Source organism: Mytilus californianus, unplaced genomic scaffold (assembly GCF_021869535.1).
Source record: "Mytilus californianus isolate M0D057914Y unplaced genomic scaffold, xbMytCali1.0.p SCAF_2, whole genome shotgun sequence".
Taxonomy (NCBI): Eukaryota; Metazoa; Mollusca; class Bivalvia; order Mytilida; family Mytilidae; genus Mytilus; species Mytilus californianus.
In genome coordinates, this window is record NW_026262668.1 from 123,674,658 (window position 1) to 123,697,319 (window position 22,662).

A 22,662-nucleotide genomic window follows, 5' to 3' on the forward strand; every position below is an offset into this window, starting at 1 on the left:
TCTATATCTTCCATCAGTACAAGCTTCATTCAATCAAGCATGGGTAACTACCAGAAAGCATTTTCCATTTTTTCCCTGTTTTTGTTAGTGATTTTGATCATTGACCTTTTTACCCTGATTTGGACACACAGACAGACAGAAAGTCTCCTAACAATAGACAGGTGTTTACACACAATGTCAAACTCTAAATCATCATGAGTCAGTCAGTAAAACAAAATTTTATCCACAACGAAAAAAAAAATTAATATGACATAAACAAAAATTACAGAGGTGGTTCCATACTTAGGACAGGCACATAAAAATGTGACAGTGCTTAACTAGTTTTTTTCATGCTACATTGTTGGAGGGTTATTGAATAAATGAGTTGGTTTTATTTATGGTGTCTTCTAAATGTTGTAGTGATTACTAATGTGGATATAAAACCTTACTGATAGTCCTTTTCTAAAGGTTTCTTCTCCTAAGAAAAATCTGGCCATTCTTATCACACTTCCTCCCTGTAATTTTAATACATTCTTTCTTTTAAATATAATATAATTCATTAAATGGTAATTATAACAAAAACACATTCTATCTTTTAAAATATAATTCATTAACTTGTAATTATAATAAAAATACAATCTATCTTTTAAATGAAATTCATCATCTTGCAATAGTACTGAACAATCATTCTACCTTTAAATGATATTCATTATCTTTTAATATATATTTCTTTCTGCCAGTGGAGCATGTACTGCCTACTTATTTTGAAGCACTGGGGTTCACCAAGGGCTTATTGTTAGGATTAGTTTTGATCAATATTTCACATTGTGTGTAGTATTTTGTTTCTGCCTTTATTGGGCCATGTCATTGTTTGTCCTTATGGTAATTGATTGTTCCCTTTGTATTTTTTTTTAACTGCTCATAAAGTTTGATATTTACCTTGCTGTATGATATTGCATCAAAGATATTACTAAGTTCTTCTAAACTTGTTAACGGTACATATATTGGATGAGACGTCACATGACTATCAAAGTCTAAAACTGGATGCAGATCGTCTATTATCATATGGTCAAACTGAAAGTGAAAGTCCTACTATTATACAAAACAATCATATATACTAAATGATTTTCACTTTCCTATAGGTGTCAGACCACCAATTAAAAGTCCCTATCTGTTCAACCAAAATTTGCTATTTTCACAGCTTTCTAAATATTTTACCTTAGTTTAACTTCATAGAAACCAGGTATATCCTGAATTGTACATGTATCAGCTTTCTACATGCCAATTTTCAACATACCTTTAAAATCATATAAGAAAGAAGAGGCCTCCCGAATAGAGGTACCACTAAAAATAACCCCTGGCTTTCTGGAAATCTTAAATTAGTATACTATTGAGAGCATTAATCCTCAATGTTGAATGCAAACTCATAGACAAGTAAATTTTGGCTCAAAATGGTCTTAATATATTTCTCTTTCACCAAAAGTTTCATTTCTGCCAATTTGTTGGTTAGTTTAAGTAAACAATGACATCAAATGCACTATTTTTTGTCCAAGTAGGCCTACTTTCACATACGTTCTAAATTGGAGGGAGTAATTGGTGGTCTGACACCTATAATGAGGCCATAGTTTAAGAAATACAGAGATAAGATAAACTGTTAACACAGAGATATGACTTGCCTTTTTGTTATTTTGATAATGCAAATGTTGAAATTAAAATAGCAATATTTTAACACATAAGTTATGCAAATATTCAAAGTCAATGAACCATGACTGAAGGTACAGAGCCAAATAATCTTCATGGAAATGAGATATGCCAATGCTAGTACAACTGCATATCAAATACCATTGACTTAACATTAGTGGTTCATCTTAAACTGATCTAATCACATACTAATACATGTAAACTACGGAAAAGCTTCAAAGTCAATACACCGTGACTGAGGGGTAAGGACCAAATCTTCTTCATTGAAATGAGAGGTGATAATGCTTATACAACTACATACCAATTATCATTGACCTACCACTAATGGTTCCCCATAAACTTACCTAATCACAAACTAACACATGTAAACTAAGTAACCATTTCAAAGTCAACAGACCATGACTGAGGGGGCGGGGCCAAATAATCTGCATGGAAATGAGATGACCCAATGCAAATACAACTGCATACCAAATATCATTGACCTTCCACTAGTGGTTCACCATAAATTAATCACAAACTAATACATTGTTGAAGCCGCCGCTGGAAACAGCCTACCTATATCTCTCTTTTGACTCTGCCAAGGCGAGACAAAAATGATGTGTCAAATTACTTTGTGTTAACTTCTCTTTGATATCAATAATAATCATTATGGCTATTTTCATAAGTTTGCCTTTGATCTTACTGTACAATAATTTTCCATCTAATGCTACTCCAGTGGTATAAGTTTTTCTCAGTAAAGCAGAAAGAGAATGTAAGACACTATAAGCCTCTGTCATGGAATTTGCCAAGGAAAATATTGAAAAACAAATTATCAATAGTCTTTCAAACTCATGAATGTTTCTTGTCTTCATCTCTTGAATCTGACAAAAGCCCCCTAAATTTGAAGAACTATTGATAATCTATAAAAATTACAAAGAAAACCAGATTGCTACATCATAGAGAAATGTCCCCCACTGTTGTGTAAATGAGGAATAAATTGTGTGTTCAGTATACATGTAGGTTTGTACAACAGGAACAATGATGACCTTATAAAGTTTATTTCAAGCTTTTGTATTTGTTGCTGTTATTCAATATGCCAAATGTAGTGTCATTGTGGTACAAAAGTTGAAAAATGTTCAAAGTCCCTTTACTCCCATAAAATGTTGAAATATAAATACAGGTCAATATCATCAATCATAAGCTTGTGCAATATAAAACTCTACTTCACATGTTAATCATCTATACCTTTGTTCAATTAAACCCCAACAGCAGATTACTGCCATAAATTTCAGCCACATTCTGTACATTCACACATATTCAACCTCACCACATTCTGTATGTCTGTCCCAAGTCAGCAACTTGTGATTGTGGTTGTCATTGGATAACCTTGTTTTGAATTGTTTTAAATTTTGTCATATGGGGCCTTTTATAGCTTACTATATGGGTTTGTGTTCATTGTTGTAGGCCATACGGTGACCTATGGTTACTTTCATCAACATCATTTGGTCTCTAATGGATAGTCGCCATTTAGGCCATCATACCGCATCTCCTTATTTTTATATAGAGGATAAGATTTTCCCAAATTTTTTGTTACAATTAGAAAGACTAAAAAAAAATTCCTTTCCTTTTCTAAGGGAGCTACCATTTGATTTTTATGGGGGGGCTAGGATGAAAATTTTTGTCCTGCATTTTTTTTTAGTTGTAATCTCTGTCCTGCCTTTTTATTTTTCACTCTGTTCGGTCCTGCCTTTTTTTTTTTAAAGTTTATCCTGACTTTTTTTTACCTAAATTGTCATCCTGACTTTTTTTTTTTGCAAGTGTCTCATCCTGCCTTTTTTTTTACTCAAAACTCCTGTCCTGCTTATTTTTTTCAAATTTCATCCTAGCCCCCCCCCATAAAAATCAAATGGTAGCTCCCTAAAATGCCAATTCTAACTTAATTCTTCTGCAAACATTATTTACCATTTTCCAATCTGGGAAGATATGGTCTGTTCCAATATACTCCATAAAGGTAGCAAATCCCTCATTTAACCAAAGATCATCCCACCATTTCATTGTTACTAAGTTTCCAAACCACTAAAATATATCATTTAGAACTGTTAATTCTATAAACAAGCATATGCAATTCTTTAAATCGAGCATAAAACACCTTCTCTAATGAGCTGATATAAGTAGTCTTGTCATAATCGATTTCAAAACAAAATTTCCCAAAATATTTCGGGTAAACCAAGTGATAATTATTTTTTTTAATTTTCCAATTTAAACTATTGACTAACCTCTGTTAGATGTTTCTGTTCTGCTATAATTTGGTTTTGTTTCAGTTTAAATAGATTATAATTTTTAAAATAGACTATACCGTAACATATATTTGTTAACTTCTATATCATATGGCCTCTGGTGGAGAGTTGTCTTATTGGCTATCATACCACATCTTCTTATTTTTATATGTCCCGCATGTCTTGGTGTTAGATATAAGATAAGAATGAATAGAGGCTGTGTTAACTCAGTTAGTTTATAATAGAAAGACTTCCATGTTCTTGTCAATCTCACAGAGTATTGTCTTTTATCTCCCTAGTAGCCATCTCTTTATTCTTGACATGTTTTTACATGATATAGTTTGATTGTTAATTCCTAGTTAGTTTATAATTTATATGGTTGAACTAAGGCTAAGATTGTTTCTCTGTCAGTACTGGCTGTTGGTGTATTTAATGTTTATTTCAGAAATGTATTGGCCACACTGATATCTGCATCAACACTGTATATTTTGGTGTCTAAAGCTTCCTCAGAATTGCTATATATTGTTTCTCACTCACTAACCTGGTGACCTAATTCATGGGCTATTACAATAGCTGTTTTTTGTTTACTTTCTGCAGAGGTTACACCATCTTTATATAACAGGTATCTTTCTTTGTATGTTATAAGTCCCCAGTTTTCCATGGCTCCTGGTCCAAAGTCTGGTATAGCTATCATATCTGTTATGAATATAATAAGATTATGCACACTGAAATGTTTTGTCTGCTTGTCTGATAATGACAGAGCAATATGATGAAATCATGATAGTTTTTACTGTAAACACTGACATCGTGATTTCGAACCCCACATTTGACTTCAATCTTAATTGACTAGGATTGCAAGTTTTTATGCTGAAGGTCAGTGATTATCTCTGGGCACTCAAGCTTCATCAATAAGAAGCTGGCTGCCACAATATAGCCAACAATGCTGACAATGGTGTTAAACACAGACAATCAATCATCAATCCATCATAGTTTTTCAAGTCAATGAGTGTTGTAAAATTTTAAACTAACTACAAACAGGAATTGGTAATTTGGCAGATGTAAAAATTGCTTACTCACTACAACTCAACATCATAAAGCTGCAGTCTAAATCTTCAATCATTCCCTTTCATAGAAGCCAAGAAATCTTTCTTTCTTTTCGGATGGACAGATAGATAAATGGTCGAAGTCGAATGGTCACTAAGCCTGCTTCTGCCTTCAGTGAAGCAGGTAAATAGCATGTAAAAGAACCCTTGCCAGAGTTTTTTGAGAGCTTTGTAGGTGGCCTGTTGCAATGCAAAATTTCTTGTTTGACCTTGTATTGGCCACTTCATGTCATTTGGCTTTTTGTGTCAATTGTTTACTGTCCTATATGATTCATCTTTTATTCATTTTTGCAAGAAAACAATACATCACATGCTCTTGTGTTGTTCATATTGAGTTGTCAAACTGCTGTCTCATTGACATATCCTTGCATCCATGACAATTTCAATGAATGTAAATGACACTTAATACTACTATAAGTGCTGAATGCTGTTATTTCCCCATTTAATTCAAACACTGATCATTTTTATAAATTTATTTTGGGGGCATTCTCTTGAACCTTGTCCAGACAAAAATTTTATGTAACTAGTATAACCTGATTATAAGCCATCATCTGAAATACTTATGAAATTAGGCACTAGAAGGCCCAGTGGTGTTGAGAAAGACAAGTTAATCAATAGACAAAAGACATCACATGATTTAGGTCAACTTGTCTTTTAAACCGGGTGAGTTCAGCAGGAACTACAAATGTGATATACAATGAATAACAGTACCTTGTTTTGGTAGAGGGAAGGATATGTTGAAAAATTGTTCATAAAATGTCAACACTTTAGTTCCAACATCCAATGCAAATTTAGTTTGTTCCACTGATTCTGGTCTTGACCATACACCATACTAAAAATAAATTCAAAATGTCAATACTTCAATATAACTATATAACGTAAATGATGAAACCTATTCATATTATAACAATGTTTAAATGTATTAGCATAATTTGAACAAGCTGGCAAAGGAGGAGCTATAACAACAAATTCCTTCAAATTCAAAAGTGTGGTTACTGTCCAATTCTTTGGTCGCTGGTGGATAGTTGTCTCATTGGCAATTATACCACATCTCCTTGTTTTTATATTGTTGCAGACCATGGTTTGACCTGTAGTTGCCTTTTCCTTTTTTTGCTGTTGCGTTGCTGCCTGCATGACATATACCACATACTTAATGTGTTACTCTTAACACGACACCATTCTGTGGATAGTTTAAAAGGAATAAAACCACTGATTCATAGCCCCATTGCTTTCTATGTTAAATTCTGCAATTTCAATCATTCATAGCTATTTTGTCTTAAGTTCAAATAAAGTGGCTTGTGCTGAAAAATTGAATATACCTTTGATTGCATATAAGATTGCACTGGTTCCCAGAAGTTTGGTAGCACAAAAGTAGATACTTCTGATCTGAACAACAAGCAAAATATGCCCTCCTTTTCCAATTTCATATATTTTTTTTTATTATGCAAAAGAAACTTTCAACAAGGTTTCTACAATGATCCCAAATCCTTAAGCTTTCGTTTGATACCAACATTACCCAACTATTTTACTGATTTTCAAAGTTACAGCTATGTGTAGGAACTATTTGTGTAAAGATGTGCTTCTTTCTTGCATGTTCTTTAATAAGTGGTTCTATACCAAAAGCTATAACAATGATGAGCTCTGACAAATCTATATCAGACATGACAGATTTCAATCACTCTTACCCCAGACATGACAGATATCAATCACTCTTACTTTGATGCCATTGTTAGTAGTTTGATTTGTGTGATTAAAATCTCCCACAACAAAGGCTAACAGATAAGTTGACATCACAGGAGTCATTTCATACTCATCAGCTATGTAACCATCAGACCTACAAAATATAAATCATACTGAGATATACATAACAGCTAACAGATAAGTGGACATCACTGGAGTCACTTCATACTCATCAGCTATGTAACCATCAGACCTACAAAATATAAATCATACTGAGATATACATAACGGCTAACAGATAAGTTGACATCACAGGAGTCACTTTATACTCATCAGCTATGTAACCATCAGACCTACAAAATATAAATCATACTGAGATATACATAACAGCTAACAGATAAGTGGACATTTCAGGAGTCACTTCATACTCATCAGCTATGTAACCATCAGACCTACAAAATATAAATCACACTGAGATATACATAACGGCTAACAGATAAGTTGACATCACAGGAGTCACTTTATACTCATCAGCTATGTAACCATCAGACCTACAAAATATAAATCATACTGAGATATACATAACGGCTATCAGATAAGTGGACATTACAGGAGTCACTTCATACTCATCAGCTATGTAACCATCAGACCTACAAAATATAAATCATACTGAGATATACATAACAGCTAACAGATAAGTGGACATCACTGGAGTCACTTCATACTCATCAGCTATGTAACCATCAGACCTACAAAATATAAATCATACTGAGATATACATAACAGCTAACAGATAAGTGGACATCACTGGAGTCACTTCATACTCATCAGCTATGTAACCATCAGACCTACAAAATATGAATCATACTGAGATATACATAACAGCTAACAGATAAGTGGACATCACTGGAGTCACTTCATACTCATCAGCTATGTAACCATCAGACCTACAAAATATAAATCATACTGAGATATACATAACAGCTAACAGATAAGTTGTCATCACAGGAGTCACTTCATACTCATCAGCTATGTAACCATCAGACCTACAAAATATAAATCATACTGAGATATACATAACAGCTAACAGATAAGTTGACATCACAGGAGTCACTTCATACTCATCAGCTATGTAACCATCAGACCTACAAAATATAAATCATACTGAGATATACATAACGGCTAACAGATAAGAGGACATTGTATCAGTAAATTTTTTAATTTGATGTGAACATAACGTTTCCTTTTTAGGACTGTTCAATACATTTTAAATTTAAAAACGTAAGAGTACAAAATTTGGCTTTCATTAAGAACATTAAAAGGAGCAATTAGGGTTAATCAAAATTTTGAAATTGAAATTAAATTGGGAAATAAAACAGGTGATGAGCAATTTTAAAAATACTTAATACATGTACACAAAAATATGTGTCCATAGTGACCCATGAAATCTGAGTCAAATCTATTAATTTAGCATGCGGTCACATCGTGATGAGCTTCAGTGTACTGAGTGTGAAGTTGGTGTGATCACAACTTCATGGTAAACTACTTCGACTTAAAATTTTACTCTGATACTGGAGGGGCGATATAACTGATGGATGTATAGACCAGAAAACAAAATGCCCCCTACTATTAAATATTGTATGCTGGGCATGAACATGTCTGTTATTTAAGTGCCATTGAAATGTTCAATCTTTATATATTACTACACTTCAATTATTGACACCAAATTTTTTTTTTCTCAGTGTTGAACCTTTTACACTATAGTGTTATTTCTACAACATAAGAGTATAATTAGTACCTTGTATATGTTTTATCTATTGGCATATTGGATAGTGAAATCTTGTCTTTACGACGAACTAACGTCACTTTAAACTGTGCCTTTAAATCTGGTTCATCAAAACATGGGAATGCTTTCCTGGCTTTGATCGATTCAAACTGAGTTGAGGCTAAGTACCTGTAGAAAAAAAATAAATTAGCTACTTTTATCACCATTCAAGTTCAATTTCTAATCTAATTATTTTAACATTCAAATTTTAAATGACTATTTGTAGACTATTTTTTTGTCATATATTTTCATTTTATTACAGTTACTATTTCTTACAACAAACAAAATCTTACTTTTCCGCATTTTTGTTTTGCATTAAAACGTGCACGACTTCAAGGAAGACTTGTGTTGCCTGTTGTCTCTAAATAGAATAAGCAGAAGCAATTAAGTCCATGTTTTTGTGTGGGAGCTCCCAAACATCACTCATATCAAAATCGAAATAGAACAACACAACTACATGCCATGTAGAACAACCTGTGCATGTTTGGTTGGATTTCGTTAAGCTGTTTTCAATGAGTGACAGAACAACAAACTGATATAAATATAAACCTCCATGTTTTTGTATAGGTAACCCTCCAAAAATCACTTAGATTTCAAAAATCAAATAACAGGTACAAAACTTTATGTCCTAAAGAATAAGCTGTGCAAGTTTGATTCAATTCTGTCAAGCAAATTCTTATAGATGTTTAAATAAACATAAAAAGAAACTCAGACTACAATGACACAAGATAACAGAAAGGATATGTGTGTGTTGCTAGTGACAGCTGCACGCTATCAAATGACATATAGCACAAAATAGAAATACTTAACATGCTAGTCTTCCAAGAAACAGAGGTGTCATCTGCAGTTCCCAAAAGATATCAGCAGATAAGGAAAAGCAAGGTTTATAGTAAAAGTATTCGGTTGAATTAAATTTGGTTAATTTCTGTCAAGCAGTTTTCAAGGAATAGCCAATTAACAAAGTGTGACAGTCAAAGAAAGACTAGGAATGTGATCCCTGTGTTTAACTGCAGCTTCTCTGTTTAGCGACACAATTATTGGTTTAAATCAAACAAAAGTGAACACTCTGAAATGTCTCACATGCTTTACTAACTCAACATTAACAACAATCCTTGGTAATGAGGTCAAGGTCAGATAAACCCTGCCAGACAGACATGTATACACCTCGCAATCATTCCATGCACCAAATATAGTTGCCCTATTGCTTATAGTATCTAAGAAACAGACATAACCAGGTAAACTTACAATTGACCAATGAACCATGAAAATGAGGTAAAGGTTAGATGAATACTGCCAGACAGACATGTACTCCTTACAATCTTATTAAACACCACATATATTGACCTACTGCTTTAAGTATCTAATAAACGGATCTAATTATGTAACTTTAACCCTGGTCACTGATCCATGAAATGAGGTCGAGGACAGATGAACCCTGTCTGAAGGACATGAAGACCTAGCAAGGAACCCATATACTAAATATAGTTATCCTATTACTTAAAATAAGTGAGAAATTCACAAGACAAAAAAAGTAAAGATTTTTTAATCATTCGCATAACCATGAAATGAGGTCAAGGACAAAGACCATATGACAGACGGAAACTTGTAACATAAGGCATCTGTATACAAGATATGAAACATCCTAGTATTCTACCCTCTGAAATATTAAGCTTTATACAAATAGTTTACGACGCAGCCATTGCTGGAACTTGTAATCCCTATGTGTTCAATTCTGAGATTTTCGTTGCAAACCAGGCAAAAAACTGTGACTTATTCTAATAAACAGCTGCAATAAGGGCTCAAGATATACCCTTTTTGTGCATATTGAAATTGTTGCAAGAATTCAAAGACATTTAATCATAAGCAAATAAAATGGCTCTGTATAAAATAAATCCTGAGGATACCGCTTTTTAAATCAAACAGTTTGTTATGTTCACCAATTCCAACAATAATGTAAAGTTTCCACTAAATCAATCCAACCAAACTGGTAAAATATGTGAAAATTTGCTAAAATCTGACAATTTAAGTCCCATAACTCTGGAGCAAAAAACCAGAAAATTAGAAAAACAAAAGGGAGCTTCCTTTCATCAATCCCAACAATAATATTAAGTTTGGAGAAAATCAATCCACAAATACTGCAGTTAAGGTTGATTTGTGAAAAATTGCCTTAAATGTAAAAGTTAAAGTTCCGTTACTCTAGTAAACCAACCAGAAATTTAAAAAAAAATCACAAGGTAGCTTTCTTTCATCAATCCCAACAATAATGTAAAGTTTGGAGGAAATCAATTCAGGAATACTGGAGTTAGTACAGGATTTGTGAAAAATAGACTTAAATCTAAGGATCGAAGTTCCATAACTCTGAAATGACAAAGCCAAAAATAAAAAAAAAATTAAAATGGAATTTTCTTCCATCAATTCTAATGTTGTGTTAAAGTAATATGAGATTTGGTTAAAGGGAATTTGAGTTATCGTACAGAGTATTGACAGACGGAAGGATGGACAGCCATTGATATACCATAATACATTCCGTCTCAACTCAACTCAAGTTTTTATTGAGATTCACAATGACTTGATAGTTTGCTAAAATACAATTCACAAAAAATATTACATTACTGTCTTACCTTGTGGTGTTTCCCTCGTTATATGAACTGTAGTAAAGTCCTTGTAGATCATCTAACAGGGGACCAGTAAAGTTCATAGCTATGGAATAGTTATATCCCTTGATAAACTGGTTACTAGATACAAATGTAACAAGTTGTGAGTCAGCATCATACGATAATGACAAGAAAACAGGACTGGCAACATGTTTATCCAGTGAGTCTATTTTTACAGAATTTTCATCTATTTCCAGCTGCCTGCTATTGAGTGTAAAGTTACTGGTATTCTCTGTACAAGTAATTTGTATTGTTACAGATCCAGTAAATATAAATTTTGATGGATCACCAGAGTATAAATCTGGAAACAGTTCAATAGAATATGCAGAAGGAATAACAGATCTTGAGAGTCTGTAGTCTGAACCTTGATCGTCTTGTAAATTCTCATCAAGCCAGTTTTCAATATGTGAATAATATCTGCTCATCCATTTGATGTTGGCTTCTGTTTTCTCAATCGCCTGTTCAAGAGCTCTTTGACCTGATCCAATGTTTGGATGCCTTCTTTTGAATTCCCTCAGCTGAAAATAATATAATCATGTAAAGTGATGTACAGTACAGTTCTAGAGAATAAACTTAACACAGAGATTTGTCTCCTCCTCTGAGACCTAATCATGAACTTCCACAAATGTTTCTCTGCTAATTCTTAACTTTCACAAGCAAGACAAAAAGACAGCAAATCTTTTCTCTTTTTGGGAAAAATTAAATAAAATACACAGTGGAATATTCAAAGCATTTTCATTAAACTAATTTGTATAAATATATCTATTCTTAATGATGTAAAAACAAATCCATGCAACATGTTAAGCTTCAACATAATAGCCTTATTATGAGAATCAAAGTTGAATATTTTTCCATTGGAAAATTTTCCAGAGAGCATTCCCATTAGGACATATTCTGTACAACTTGTAATATTTCTAATGAAGCAAGTAAAATATAAGTTGGCTAGCCAGACATTGTTACCTGCTTTTTAATCAATATATTAACTCACCTGTTGTAGATCATACTGTGAATTCATGCCATAAGCTATCCCACTGATCAACTTTTTTATGGTAAGTATGGTTGATCCATGTCTGTAAAGTGAGAATATTTTGAAAAAAAATTTAAATGCAAAATTTGATTTACATACACTTTGACTACAATGTTGGTTTTATTGAAAAGATTAAAACAAAACAAACAGCTAGTCCTTCTTTAATTAATATTACATTACATGCAGATTATAAAAACATAACATACATATTTTTATTATTATTATTATTATTACAAGGCATTTTTAAAGCGCATTATATAATACTACAATTACTCTAAGCGCTTTACATGTTAAAACAAATATACACAAGTTCGTACAAACACGAAACTACAAAGTTAAAAATAGACCAAAATATGTTTAGAAGCATACAACATCAAATCAACTATAAAAAGTTAAGACTCTAAAACTTCATCAACTTGGTTAAAAATTAAATAAAAGAATTATTAATGAATAAGTAAAAATTTCAATACTTGTTATCTATTAAATATTTCTAAAATTGGTGAATGCTACTACTATTTTGTATTTAAAAATAAGTTACTAAAAGACATAGGCTTATAATAAAATGTTATATCAAAATATACAGAAACACATCAAATCAGACTAAAATGTACTAAATATTACTTTAGCAAATCAACATCAGTCAAATACAATCAATCACGGTTCCAGGTCTTAACTATAAGCGATCCACAAATGCAACTTTGAATAAATGCGTCTTTAGTCCTTTCTTGAATAGTTCTAGCGATTGTTCATTTCTAAGATTTGTTGGAAGGCTATTCCACAGAGTCCCAGCCGCCACATCAAACCTCCGTTCACCATACATTTTTGTCCGTGCATTTTTTGGCATCTTGATTAAAGCAGCATTTTCAGATCGCAACGATCGTGCTGGTTTGTAAAAATGTATGAGTTCACTCAGATACGCAGGTGCAAGTCCATGCAAGGCTTTGAATGCGTAAAGCAACAGTTTATACTGGCATCGGAATTTAAATGGTAGCCAATGAAGAGTCATAAGTGTTGGAGTTATATGTTCAAACTTCTTTTTGCGGGTTACTAGCCTGGCAGCGGTGTACTGAACACGCTGAAGTTTGGATAGACTCAAGGCATTCACACCATACATTAAAGCATTACCATAATCAAGTCGCGACGTGACAAGAGAGCATACAAGAGTTTTGCAAGCGTCCTCCGTTATATATGATCGAATATATGGTCCTATGTTACGAATCTGATGGAAACAGGATTTGGTAATTGCATTGGTCTGTTGCTGCATGCTGAGGGTTTGATCGAGAAAAACTCCTAGATTTCGAACACAGGTAGATTCACTTAGTATAGTTCCATCAAAATTCAGTCGTAACTTACTAAGACTTTTGACTTTGTGATTTGGAGCAAACACAATCAATTCGGTCTTGTCCTGGTTTAACTTTAACATATTTGTACACATCCAAGTTTTAATATCTTCCAAACAAGCTTCTAGGCGCTCGGTAATGTCATCCCAATTATCTAATGGTTTGATGACTTAATAAATTTGTGTATCATCCGCATAACAGTGGTATGCCATGCCATGCGTCTTACAGATTTCACTAACCGGGTACGAGAACATGGAATAAAGTCTCGGTCCAAGCACGGAACCCTGTGGGACACCATATTTCAGAACCATATTGTCGGAATGAACAGATCCAATGGAGACACATTGCGACCTTTTAGTCAAGTAGGAACGAAGCCACGACAAGGCTGTTCCTGATATACCAAAAGTATACTGTAGACGATCGAAAAGAATGTCGTGATCGATCACGTCGAATGCTGCTGAGAGATCCAACATCAGCAATATTACACAAGAGTTGTTGTCCAGTGCGTGTGTAATGTCATGATGAACACGGATCAGTGCTGTTTCAGTTGAATGTCCGGTGAGATATGCTGACTGCATATCGTCATGTAAAGAGTTCAACATGATATGAGATCCAAATCTCGTGTCAACAACTCTCTCGACAACTTTGGATACAAATGGCAAGTTTGACACAGGGCGGTAATTTTTTAGAACTTCTTTGTCTAGGTTTGCTTTCTTTATTGAAGGCCGCACAACTGCCTCTTTGAAAGTTGAAGGTACTATCGATTCAGCCAACGACATGTTCACAATAACAGGCGCTAAATTGTCTATGCACTCTTTGAGAAGGTGTGTTGGCAAAGGGTCCAGTTCACAAGATTTGGATGGTGCTTTCAGAATAATTTTCTTGACTTCTTCGAGTGTTGCAGGAGGTAGAACATGTAAATGCACGCCCTTGAATTTCTGATCAGCTGATAGATAATTACGAATTCCCGACATTTCGCCGATCGATGCACATAATCCATTTCGAATGGTATCAATTTTTCCAAGATTTTTACAACTGATTTTTGTGGGATAAATGAACCGTCACCATTTACAGATTTCTTGTCACCCTTACTCACTTCTTATAGACACTATATCAATGAAATTTGTAGGGGCTGTAGGCCTGCATACATTTGAAAATATTTGTAGAGTGCAGATTTGGTCCAATTTAAGATAACCTCTAGATTATCATGGTTCACTTTAAAACACTGATCTAAGGTACATGTATGGTCCCATTTATAGGCAGATGGTACCAGTAGGATGTACAGTCATAATATGTATACATCCAAGATGTGTTTAATTCATCACTTATTCTGGCATGATCAAAACTGCCCCCATCAATATGTTAAGAAAAATATGGACAACAAACAAACAAGAGTGCACATGCTGAAATGTCTTGCCTGCTTTACTGACCATTGATTTTATGTTGAAAGTCTTAAAGATAAAGGTTTAACTAAAGGCATCACAGAAACTCAGGTCAGATAAATGCTGTCAGACAAACATATACACCTTACAATTTTTTTATACAGAAAACATAGTTGACCTATTGCTTATGAAAATTGAAAAACAGACCAAAAAAAGAAAACTTAACATTGGCCATTGAACCATGAAAACGAGGTCAAGGTCAGATGATATCTGCCAGACAGACATATACACCTAACAATCATTCCATACACCAAATATAGTTGACCTATTGCTTATAGTACTTGAAATCAGACCAAATCACAAAACTTAACATTGACCAATGAACCATGAAAATGAGGTCAAGGTCAGATGATACCTGCCAGACAGACCTGTACACCTTACAATCATTCCATACACCAAATATGGTTGACCTATTGCTTATAGTACTTAAAAAAACAGACCAAAACACAAAAACTTAACATTGACCAATGAACCATGAAAATGAGGTCAAGGTCAGATGATACCTGCCAGACAGACATGTACACCTTACAATCATTCCATACACCAAATATGGTTGACCTATTGCTTATAGTACTTAAAAAAACAGACCAAAACACAAAAACTTAACATTGACCAATGAACCATGAAAATGAGGTCAAGGTTAGATGATAACTGCCAGACAGACATCTACACCTTACAATCATTCCATACACCAAATATAAATGACCTGTTGCTTATAGTACTTGAAAAACAGAGCAAACCACAAAAACTTAACATTGACCAATGAACCATGAAAATGAGGTCAAGGTCAGATGAAACCTGCCAGACTGACATGTACCCATTACAGTTATTCCATACACCACATATAATTGACCTACTGCTTATAGTATTTGAGAAACGGACCTAATCACGTAACTTTAACCTTGATCACTGATCCATGAAATGAGGTCGAGGTCAGGTGAACCCTGTATGACAGACATGTAGACGTTGCAAGGAACCCATATACCAAATATGGTTATCCTATTACTCATAACAAGTGAGAAATTTACATGACAAAAAACTCAAATTTTTTTTCAAGCAGTTGCTGAACCATGAAAATGAGGTCAAGGACATTGGACATATGACAGACAGAAACTTCGTAACATAAGGTATCTGCATACAAGATATGAAGCATCCAGGTCTTCTACCTTCTGCAATATAAAGCTTTATACAAATAGTTTACGCCGCCGCTGCTGGATAGTAATACCTATGTCTCGCATACTGTGACTTTTGTCGCAGTCAAGACAATAAAACTAAATCTTAATGTATAATTTCATGTAATTACAATTGCTCTATTAGAAAATGGAAAAAAAAGGTATAAACATGCTTCCTTTACAGATTCTAACAAATGTAGTTAATGGTTTTATTTACAATCTCAGTAATAAATTCAGAACATGGTGTTAAACTTTAACAAAATAAATTTTTATTATCCATGATTTGATAAATGGCTTATAAGGGTTCCTCCCAAATCGATGAGAAAGCATACGAGTCAAGATTTCATTCTTATACTGTCAATAAAAAACTTAAAACAATTTTGTATCCCAAAAAAAAAAAAAACGGAAATAACAGCACAGGTAAGCGGATTAATATTTCAATATAAACTTTAGAAAGCTATCTTACATGCTATAAATTCTATCCCAGTTTGAATTTAAGAAGGTCCATGCAAGGTCTCGTCCTATTGGGTTACCATGGATACCAGTAAAAACACTTACAGAATCCTGCTTTCTTACTTGGTCAAAGTCAAGTGACATCTTGATGAATCTGCAAAATGAATATCAAAAATTCTATTATATCAATAATATCATAACAAGAAATGAGCTGTCAAACTGACAGCAAATGAGATTGTCTGTATTTTGAAGGCGCTATCAGGCTTGTTTGTCATGTCAGGTTCTTGTTCAATCTAACAAAGACCATAACTCCTAAATTGCAAATGAGCAAATTGTCAATTTTTAATTTGACCTCCATTTTAGCATTAGTAATAACATATCATATTGAAAATCACAAGTTGAACAGTTTTAAGTAATTGCATGAAAACAACATAAAGTGCGATTTTCCTATCTATCAAGGACCATAACTCCTGAACGGTAAGAGTATTACCCGATATCAATGCAACAAGTAAATATCTTTTCAATCTTGGATGTGGAGGGATAGATTTATACATCATTTATAATGAGGAAAAATAATGCTACAAATGGCATTTAAAACCCAAAAGATGTGTTTTTTTAATCGTAATTTTAAAATATATATGAATTGAATTGTTTACCTATTCAGAATCCATGTTTGTTTGGTACATGACAAGGCAGATAATAAATGTGCTTTTTCAGCAGCAACTGTTGCTGTTTTATATTTGTCATACACAAAATTCCATTCATCTTCATCACCGCTAGCCACTCCAGAGCAGTAAACTGTACTCTTCAGACCAGGATCAATTCTAATAAGCAAAATAAATGATGAAGACTTTATATTATTACAAAAACTAATATATGGCTATTTATTCTTTATGGATCTATCAATAGTTCTCCACCTCTCCTGACTTAGTTAACATTAACCATTATAGAATTTATCTTCTACTTCCTAGATCTAACTTAAGCTGCTCCTTGTTTTCTGACTTGGTTAACATTATCTTATAATAGAGCTATACCTATTCCTTTCAGGGTCCATCATCCAATTCTTAAACATCTTAGCAGCTTCCCTTGTACATTGTTCTATATCATAATCACAGGCAAAGCTAGACAGTGTTGACCTTATATATCTGTAAAGAAAATTCTCCATCAAATATACACCATTAAACAAGCAATTTTTGGAAATAATCCTCTCGCTTAAAATAAAAATTGATCTGTGTATTCATTTCAATTTTCTCCCGACTTTTAACATTAATCTATAAAGTATACTCTGAAAGCTAGGATACAAAAAAATCACCAAACACCAAAGACTACCAAACATCAAATCTGCATTCAACATCAAATTGCCTACATGGTAATTTATCTGAGATTTACAACTGTTAAAAGGTTTCAAAAAGTGTTGCTTCAAAGGACAAGGTACGATAAGCCCCCGTTTTGGCCCCCCTATTTTCTCATTTTTCAAATTTTGTTTTGGAAAGCTACTTATTATGTTGAAATATTCCCTTAGGTTTGAAATTTGTTAGGATGAACTTCAAAATCATTATTTTCAGAAACTAGATGAGATGAGGGGGGTGAAAGGGCATCAAAAACGCCAAAAGTAGGAAAAATTACAATTTTTGGCCTGTTTCTTAAAATTTAATAGCGTGCGCCTACGGACCCGGAGAAAATTATGGCGATCTAGACAGCAAAAACAGTGATAATGACATTGTAATAAAAACATTCCTGGGTCACGCTGGCGCAGGCACTTAAAAACTAAAAAATCGTTGTACAGAACACCTCCAAAGTGAATAATAATTACAATATCTGAATAATAATGGAAAGTTTACCCCCCTCACCTCACCCAGTTGCTGAAGTTAATGGTTTTGAAGTTCATCCAAACAAACTTCAAACCTCAGGGAATATTTTAACATGATAAGTAGCTTTCCAAAACAAAATTTGAAAAATAAGAAAATAGGGGGGCCAAAACGGGGGCTTATCGTACCTTGTCCTTTCTTACCCTTTAATTAGAGAAAATACTATATTACATGTACATATCCCTTTAGATCATCACTGAAGGCATAAAAACGACAGTCAAATGATGAACAGCAATAAAACTACTGTTCCTTCTATATATATATATTGTTTATTTCCTTGTTTTTCATGTGATTTTTGTCTCATGTGTACCCACTCCATTTCTTTAAACAGATGCTGAAAGTTTTTACTAATGAAACAAAGCATTAACAACATTATTTTGGTGATTTTTTTGTCTGATGTGCAACCATAACCTACCTTGTAAAATCTATATTGATTGGTTGGTTATTGTTTATAGATATAAGAAGATGTGGTATGAGTGCCAATGAGACAACTCTCCATCCAAGTCAAAATTTATAAAAGTAAACCATTATAGGTCACAGTACGGTCGTTTGCATACTTCCAGTGGGAAATATTTCATGCATATTCAGGAAAAAAATTAAAATCTAAATAAATAAATAAACTGTTAACATAGAGATATGTCTCGCCTATTTGTTATTTTGATAATGCAAATTACAATACTTTAACATGTAAGTTATGCAAATATTCAAAGTCAATGAACCATGACTGAATGTACAGGGCTAAACAGTCTCCATGGAAATGAGATGTACCAATGCTAATACAACTGCAAACCAAATACCATTGACTTTTCATAAGTCGTTCCCTTTAAACAAACCTAAACACAAACATTAATTTGTAAACTATGTAAAAGTTTCAAAGTCAATGAACCATAATTAGGGGTTGGGGTTATATAATCTCCATGGAAATGAAACTTGCAAATGCCAATACATTTGCATACCGAATATCATTGACTTAACATTAGTGGTTCATCTTAAACTGACCTAATCACAAACTAATACATGTAAACTAAGCAAAAGTTTCAAAGTCAATAGACCATGACTGAGAAGTAAAGACCAAATATTCTCCATGGAAATAAGATGTGCTAATGCTTCTACAACTGCATACCAATTATCATTGACCTACCACTAAAGGTTCCCCTTAAACTAACCTAATCACAAACTAATACATGTAAACTAAGCAAAAGTTTTAAAGTCAATAGACCATGACTGAGGGGATGGGGCCAAATAATCTCCATGGAAATGAGATATGCCAATGCTTATACAACTGCATACCGAATATCATTGACCTACCATCAGTGGCTCCCCATAAACTGACCTAATCACAAACTAATACATGTAAACAAAGCAAAGTTTCAAAGTCAATAGACCTTGACTGAGGGGATGGGGCCAAATAATCTCCATGGTAATGAGATGTGCCAATGCTAATACAACTGCATACCAAATATCATTGACCTACCACTATAGTGGTTCCCCATAAACTGACCTAATCACAAACTAATACATGTAAACAAAGCAAAGTTTCAAAGTCAATAGACCTTGACTGAGGGGATGGGGCCAAATAATCTCCATGGTAATGAGATGTGCCAATGCTAATACAACAGCATACCAAATATCATTGACCTACAACTAGTGGTTTACCATGAACTAGACCTAATCACAAACTAATACATTGTTGACGCCGCCGCCGACGCCGGAAACAGCATACCTATGTCTCGCTTTTTGACTCAGTCAAGGTGAGACAAAAACTTTGCAAACATGGAATTTTATAGCTCATACTTACGACTCCAGATGGCTAGCTTTACTGTTGTCCATCCCAAAATGCTTGAAGGGTTTTGTCACAATTTTTTTCATGAATTTCTGAAACATCATTAAAATCATATTTGTTTTTATTAAATGAAAGGTCATTAGTATGTTACATATCTATTCCTAAAAAAAGACATGGAAATATTCAAAAGTAATGTCAAATTTACAGGAAATGAATAAATTGTTTAGATTTAAAAAGAAATTTGACATGAAAATAGTACATGGACCTATTATTTCAACAACAAAAATTGCTTGACTACATAATGTCTAAAACAAAATATTTATTGCCTTTAAAATCTTTCCGTAGCGCTAAGAACTTTATCTAAAAGAATTCAGAAATGTAACTTTGCTTAATACATCTAAAAGATCTGTTTAAAATAGCCATTGCCAAGATATCATACAATGTGTGTAGAAGAAATTAGTAACATAGGGGTAAAGTTTTATAAGGGGTTAAATATGTCCATGAATTTAAAGATTAGCTAAAATCCTTAAAGCTAGAATTACAGATCATTTGACCAAAATGTAGATTAGCTATGTTATATAAGGACTATAGTAGTAAAACATCAGGTATCCCTTTACATGAATGCAAGAATTAAACCTAAAGGTCAAATTTAATCAAAATACTGCAACTACAAAAAGCTTACCTTAAACTTGCCATAAATTTCTGTCCGTGACAACATATTACTAACATATGATAGCTGGCTGCTTGCTGCATCCCAGGGAACATATTCTAATTCTTCACTAATATATTCTACTGTTTTTAATGATATACCAATATCAAGATCGCCAGACCTATAATATAAAACTGAACTGGAGCATCGATCCCCTCACAACATTTTGACCACTGTTCTTCCGCCATCTTGGAATTAAAGTAGCAGCAAACAATCATTCTAGGTCAAATTTCACAGAAGAATGTAATTCATTTGTGAGACTTTTCTTCTAATTGAAGGACATTGTGTGTTTTATCATATTTTTACAACTGTTGTTTACAGAATATTTTTGTTTGATTCAATTATTTTCAACTTGGCCAAATAAGGGGAGATATGGACAGAGGAATTGAGGAAAAGACTAACATTACCACCTACCTGAAAAGAGTTGCACATCTTTACCCAGAAAATACCTTTTCTGATTTGTATAAGTAAACGAGTCCCATGACCCCAATTTTTATTTCAATACAGACCCCCAATCCACCTTAAAAGAATGTTATATGTATTTATATTTTTAGTTGTTCGATTTATCAAATTTTGAGAGAGAACAAATTGAGTTTGTCAAAAATGGTGCTCAAAATCATGACATTTTCACTTAGTGTCAAAGCAAAACATATTTATCATTTTGTTTAATCTTTTTACGAGTTATCCTTTACTTACTTTAATTGTCATAATAGGTGACCTACATTTTTTTAGTTAATTTCAATCAGAATAATATATGTAACTATTGTACCGAAAAAAGGCACTATTAGAGGATCTAAGGATTCTGTGGCAAAGTTTAGTGTAAGTATACTTACTTTGCTAAATTCCAGGCATCATTTATAATCTGTGCTCTATTAATAGGATGAATGACCTACAAAATTTTCAATGCAAATAAAAATTTCAAGTAAAGGGGAAAATTAAAAATTCCAGGAAAATCCTTCACACTTGTAAGTAATGAATCCTCTATTTCATACTTCTAATTATTCAAAGCATTGCAGTGGTCATTTCTAAAACCTGTCAAATTTTAGTGATGAAAGTAGTGCCTCTTTTCCAAAAATTAACTAAAAACATTCAAATGGCAAAAACAAAAACTGTCAAAATGCTTAATACCAATAAATGTTGATCTTTTTCTTTATTTCTCCAATCTTGCAGAATGCATTATTATATAAATAACACATAGCTGGGAGGGTGATAGAGCAGATTGTTATCCTGAGAAAACATTGTCAACTGAGGCGAAGCCAAGGTTGACGATGTCATTTCGAGGGGTAACAATCTGCTCTATCACCCTCTCAGATATGTGTTATTTAATTTATTATACCGAATGTTCTGTTATAACTGTCTATTAAATTTCAAATTCAAAGTAATAAACTATGTCGTCTTGTACATAACAATCATCCGTATTTATTGAAGCGCACATTTAAGCAAGCGTCTCCGTGAAGGGTAATAGAGTATTTGCCATAGGATAGAGTAAATTGTCTCCCTCGTATTAACCAATCAAAATCTGGCATTTTGACATGAAGTATAATAAATTCGAATATCCAAATCTTGTTTATGTTTAACTATATACAATTTGCAACATGTCATTGGCATTAAAGGTAAACCAAAGTGTTATCAAGTTTTGTCTCAATGGCCATTATTATGAAATGTACCACTC

The 22,662-nt window shown here is 33.3% G+C and overlaps 1 protein-coding gene across 1 annotated transcript in view; it reads right to left on the reverse strand.

The window, feature by feature from the left end:
• Positions 1–22,662, reverse strand: part of LOC127727793 (uncharacterized) — a 117,304-nt gene that overhangs the window by 18,793 nt on the left and 75,849 nt on the right. Inside the window, exons 52-66 of the mRNA XM_052234910.1 lie at positions 21,824–21,879; positions 20,964–21,111; positions 20,297–20,373; positions 17,665–17,775; positions 17,287–17,454; positions 16,644–16,784; positions 12,185–12,266; positions 11,164–11,714; positions 8,516–8,671; positions 6,755–6,872; positions 5,750–5,870; positions 4,477–4,631; positions 3,622–3,735; positions 919–1,053; positions 429–494 (exon numbers count right to left, since the gene is read on the reverse strand). Coding sequence (XP_052090870.1) covers positions 429–494; positions 919–1,053; positions 3,622–3,735; positions 4,477–4,631; positions 5,750–5,870; positions 6,755–6,872; positions 8,516–8,671; positions 11,164–11,714; positions 12,185–12,266; positions 16,644–16,784; positions 17,287–17,454; positions 17,665–17,775; positions 20,297–20,373; positions 20,964–21,111; positions 21,824–21,879 — 2,199 coding nt within the window. The remainder of the gene's footprint in view (positions 1–428; positions 495–918; positions 1,054–3,621; positions 3,736–4,476; positions 4,632–5,749; positions 5,871–6,754; positions 6,873–8,515; positions 8,672–11,163; positions 11,715–12,184; positions 12,267–16,643; positions 16,785–17,286; positions 17,455–17,664; positions 17,776–20,296; positions 20,374–20,963; positions 21,112–21,823; positions 21,880–22,662) is intronic.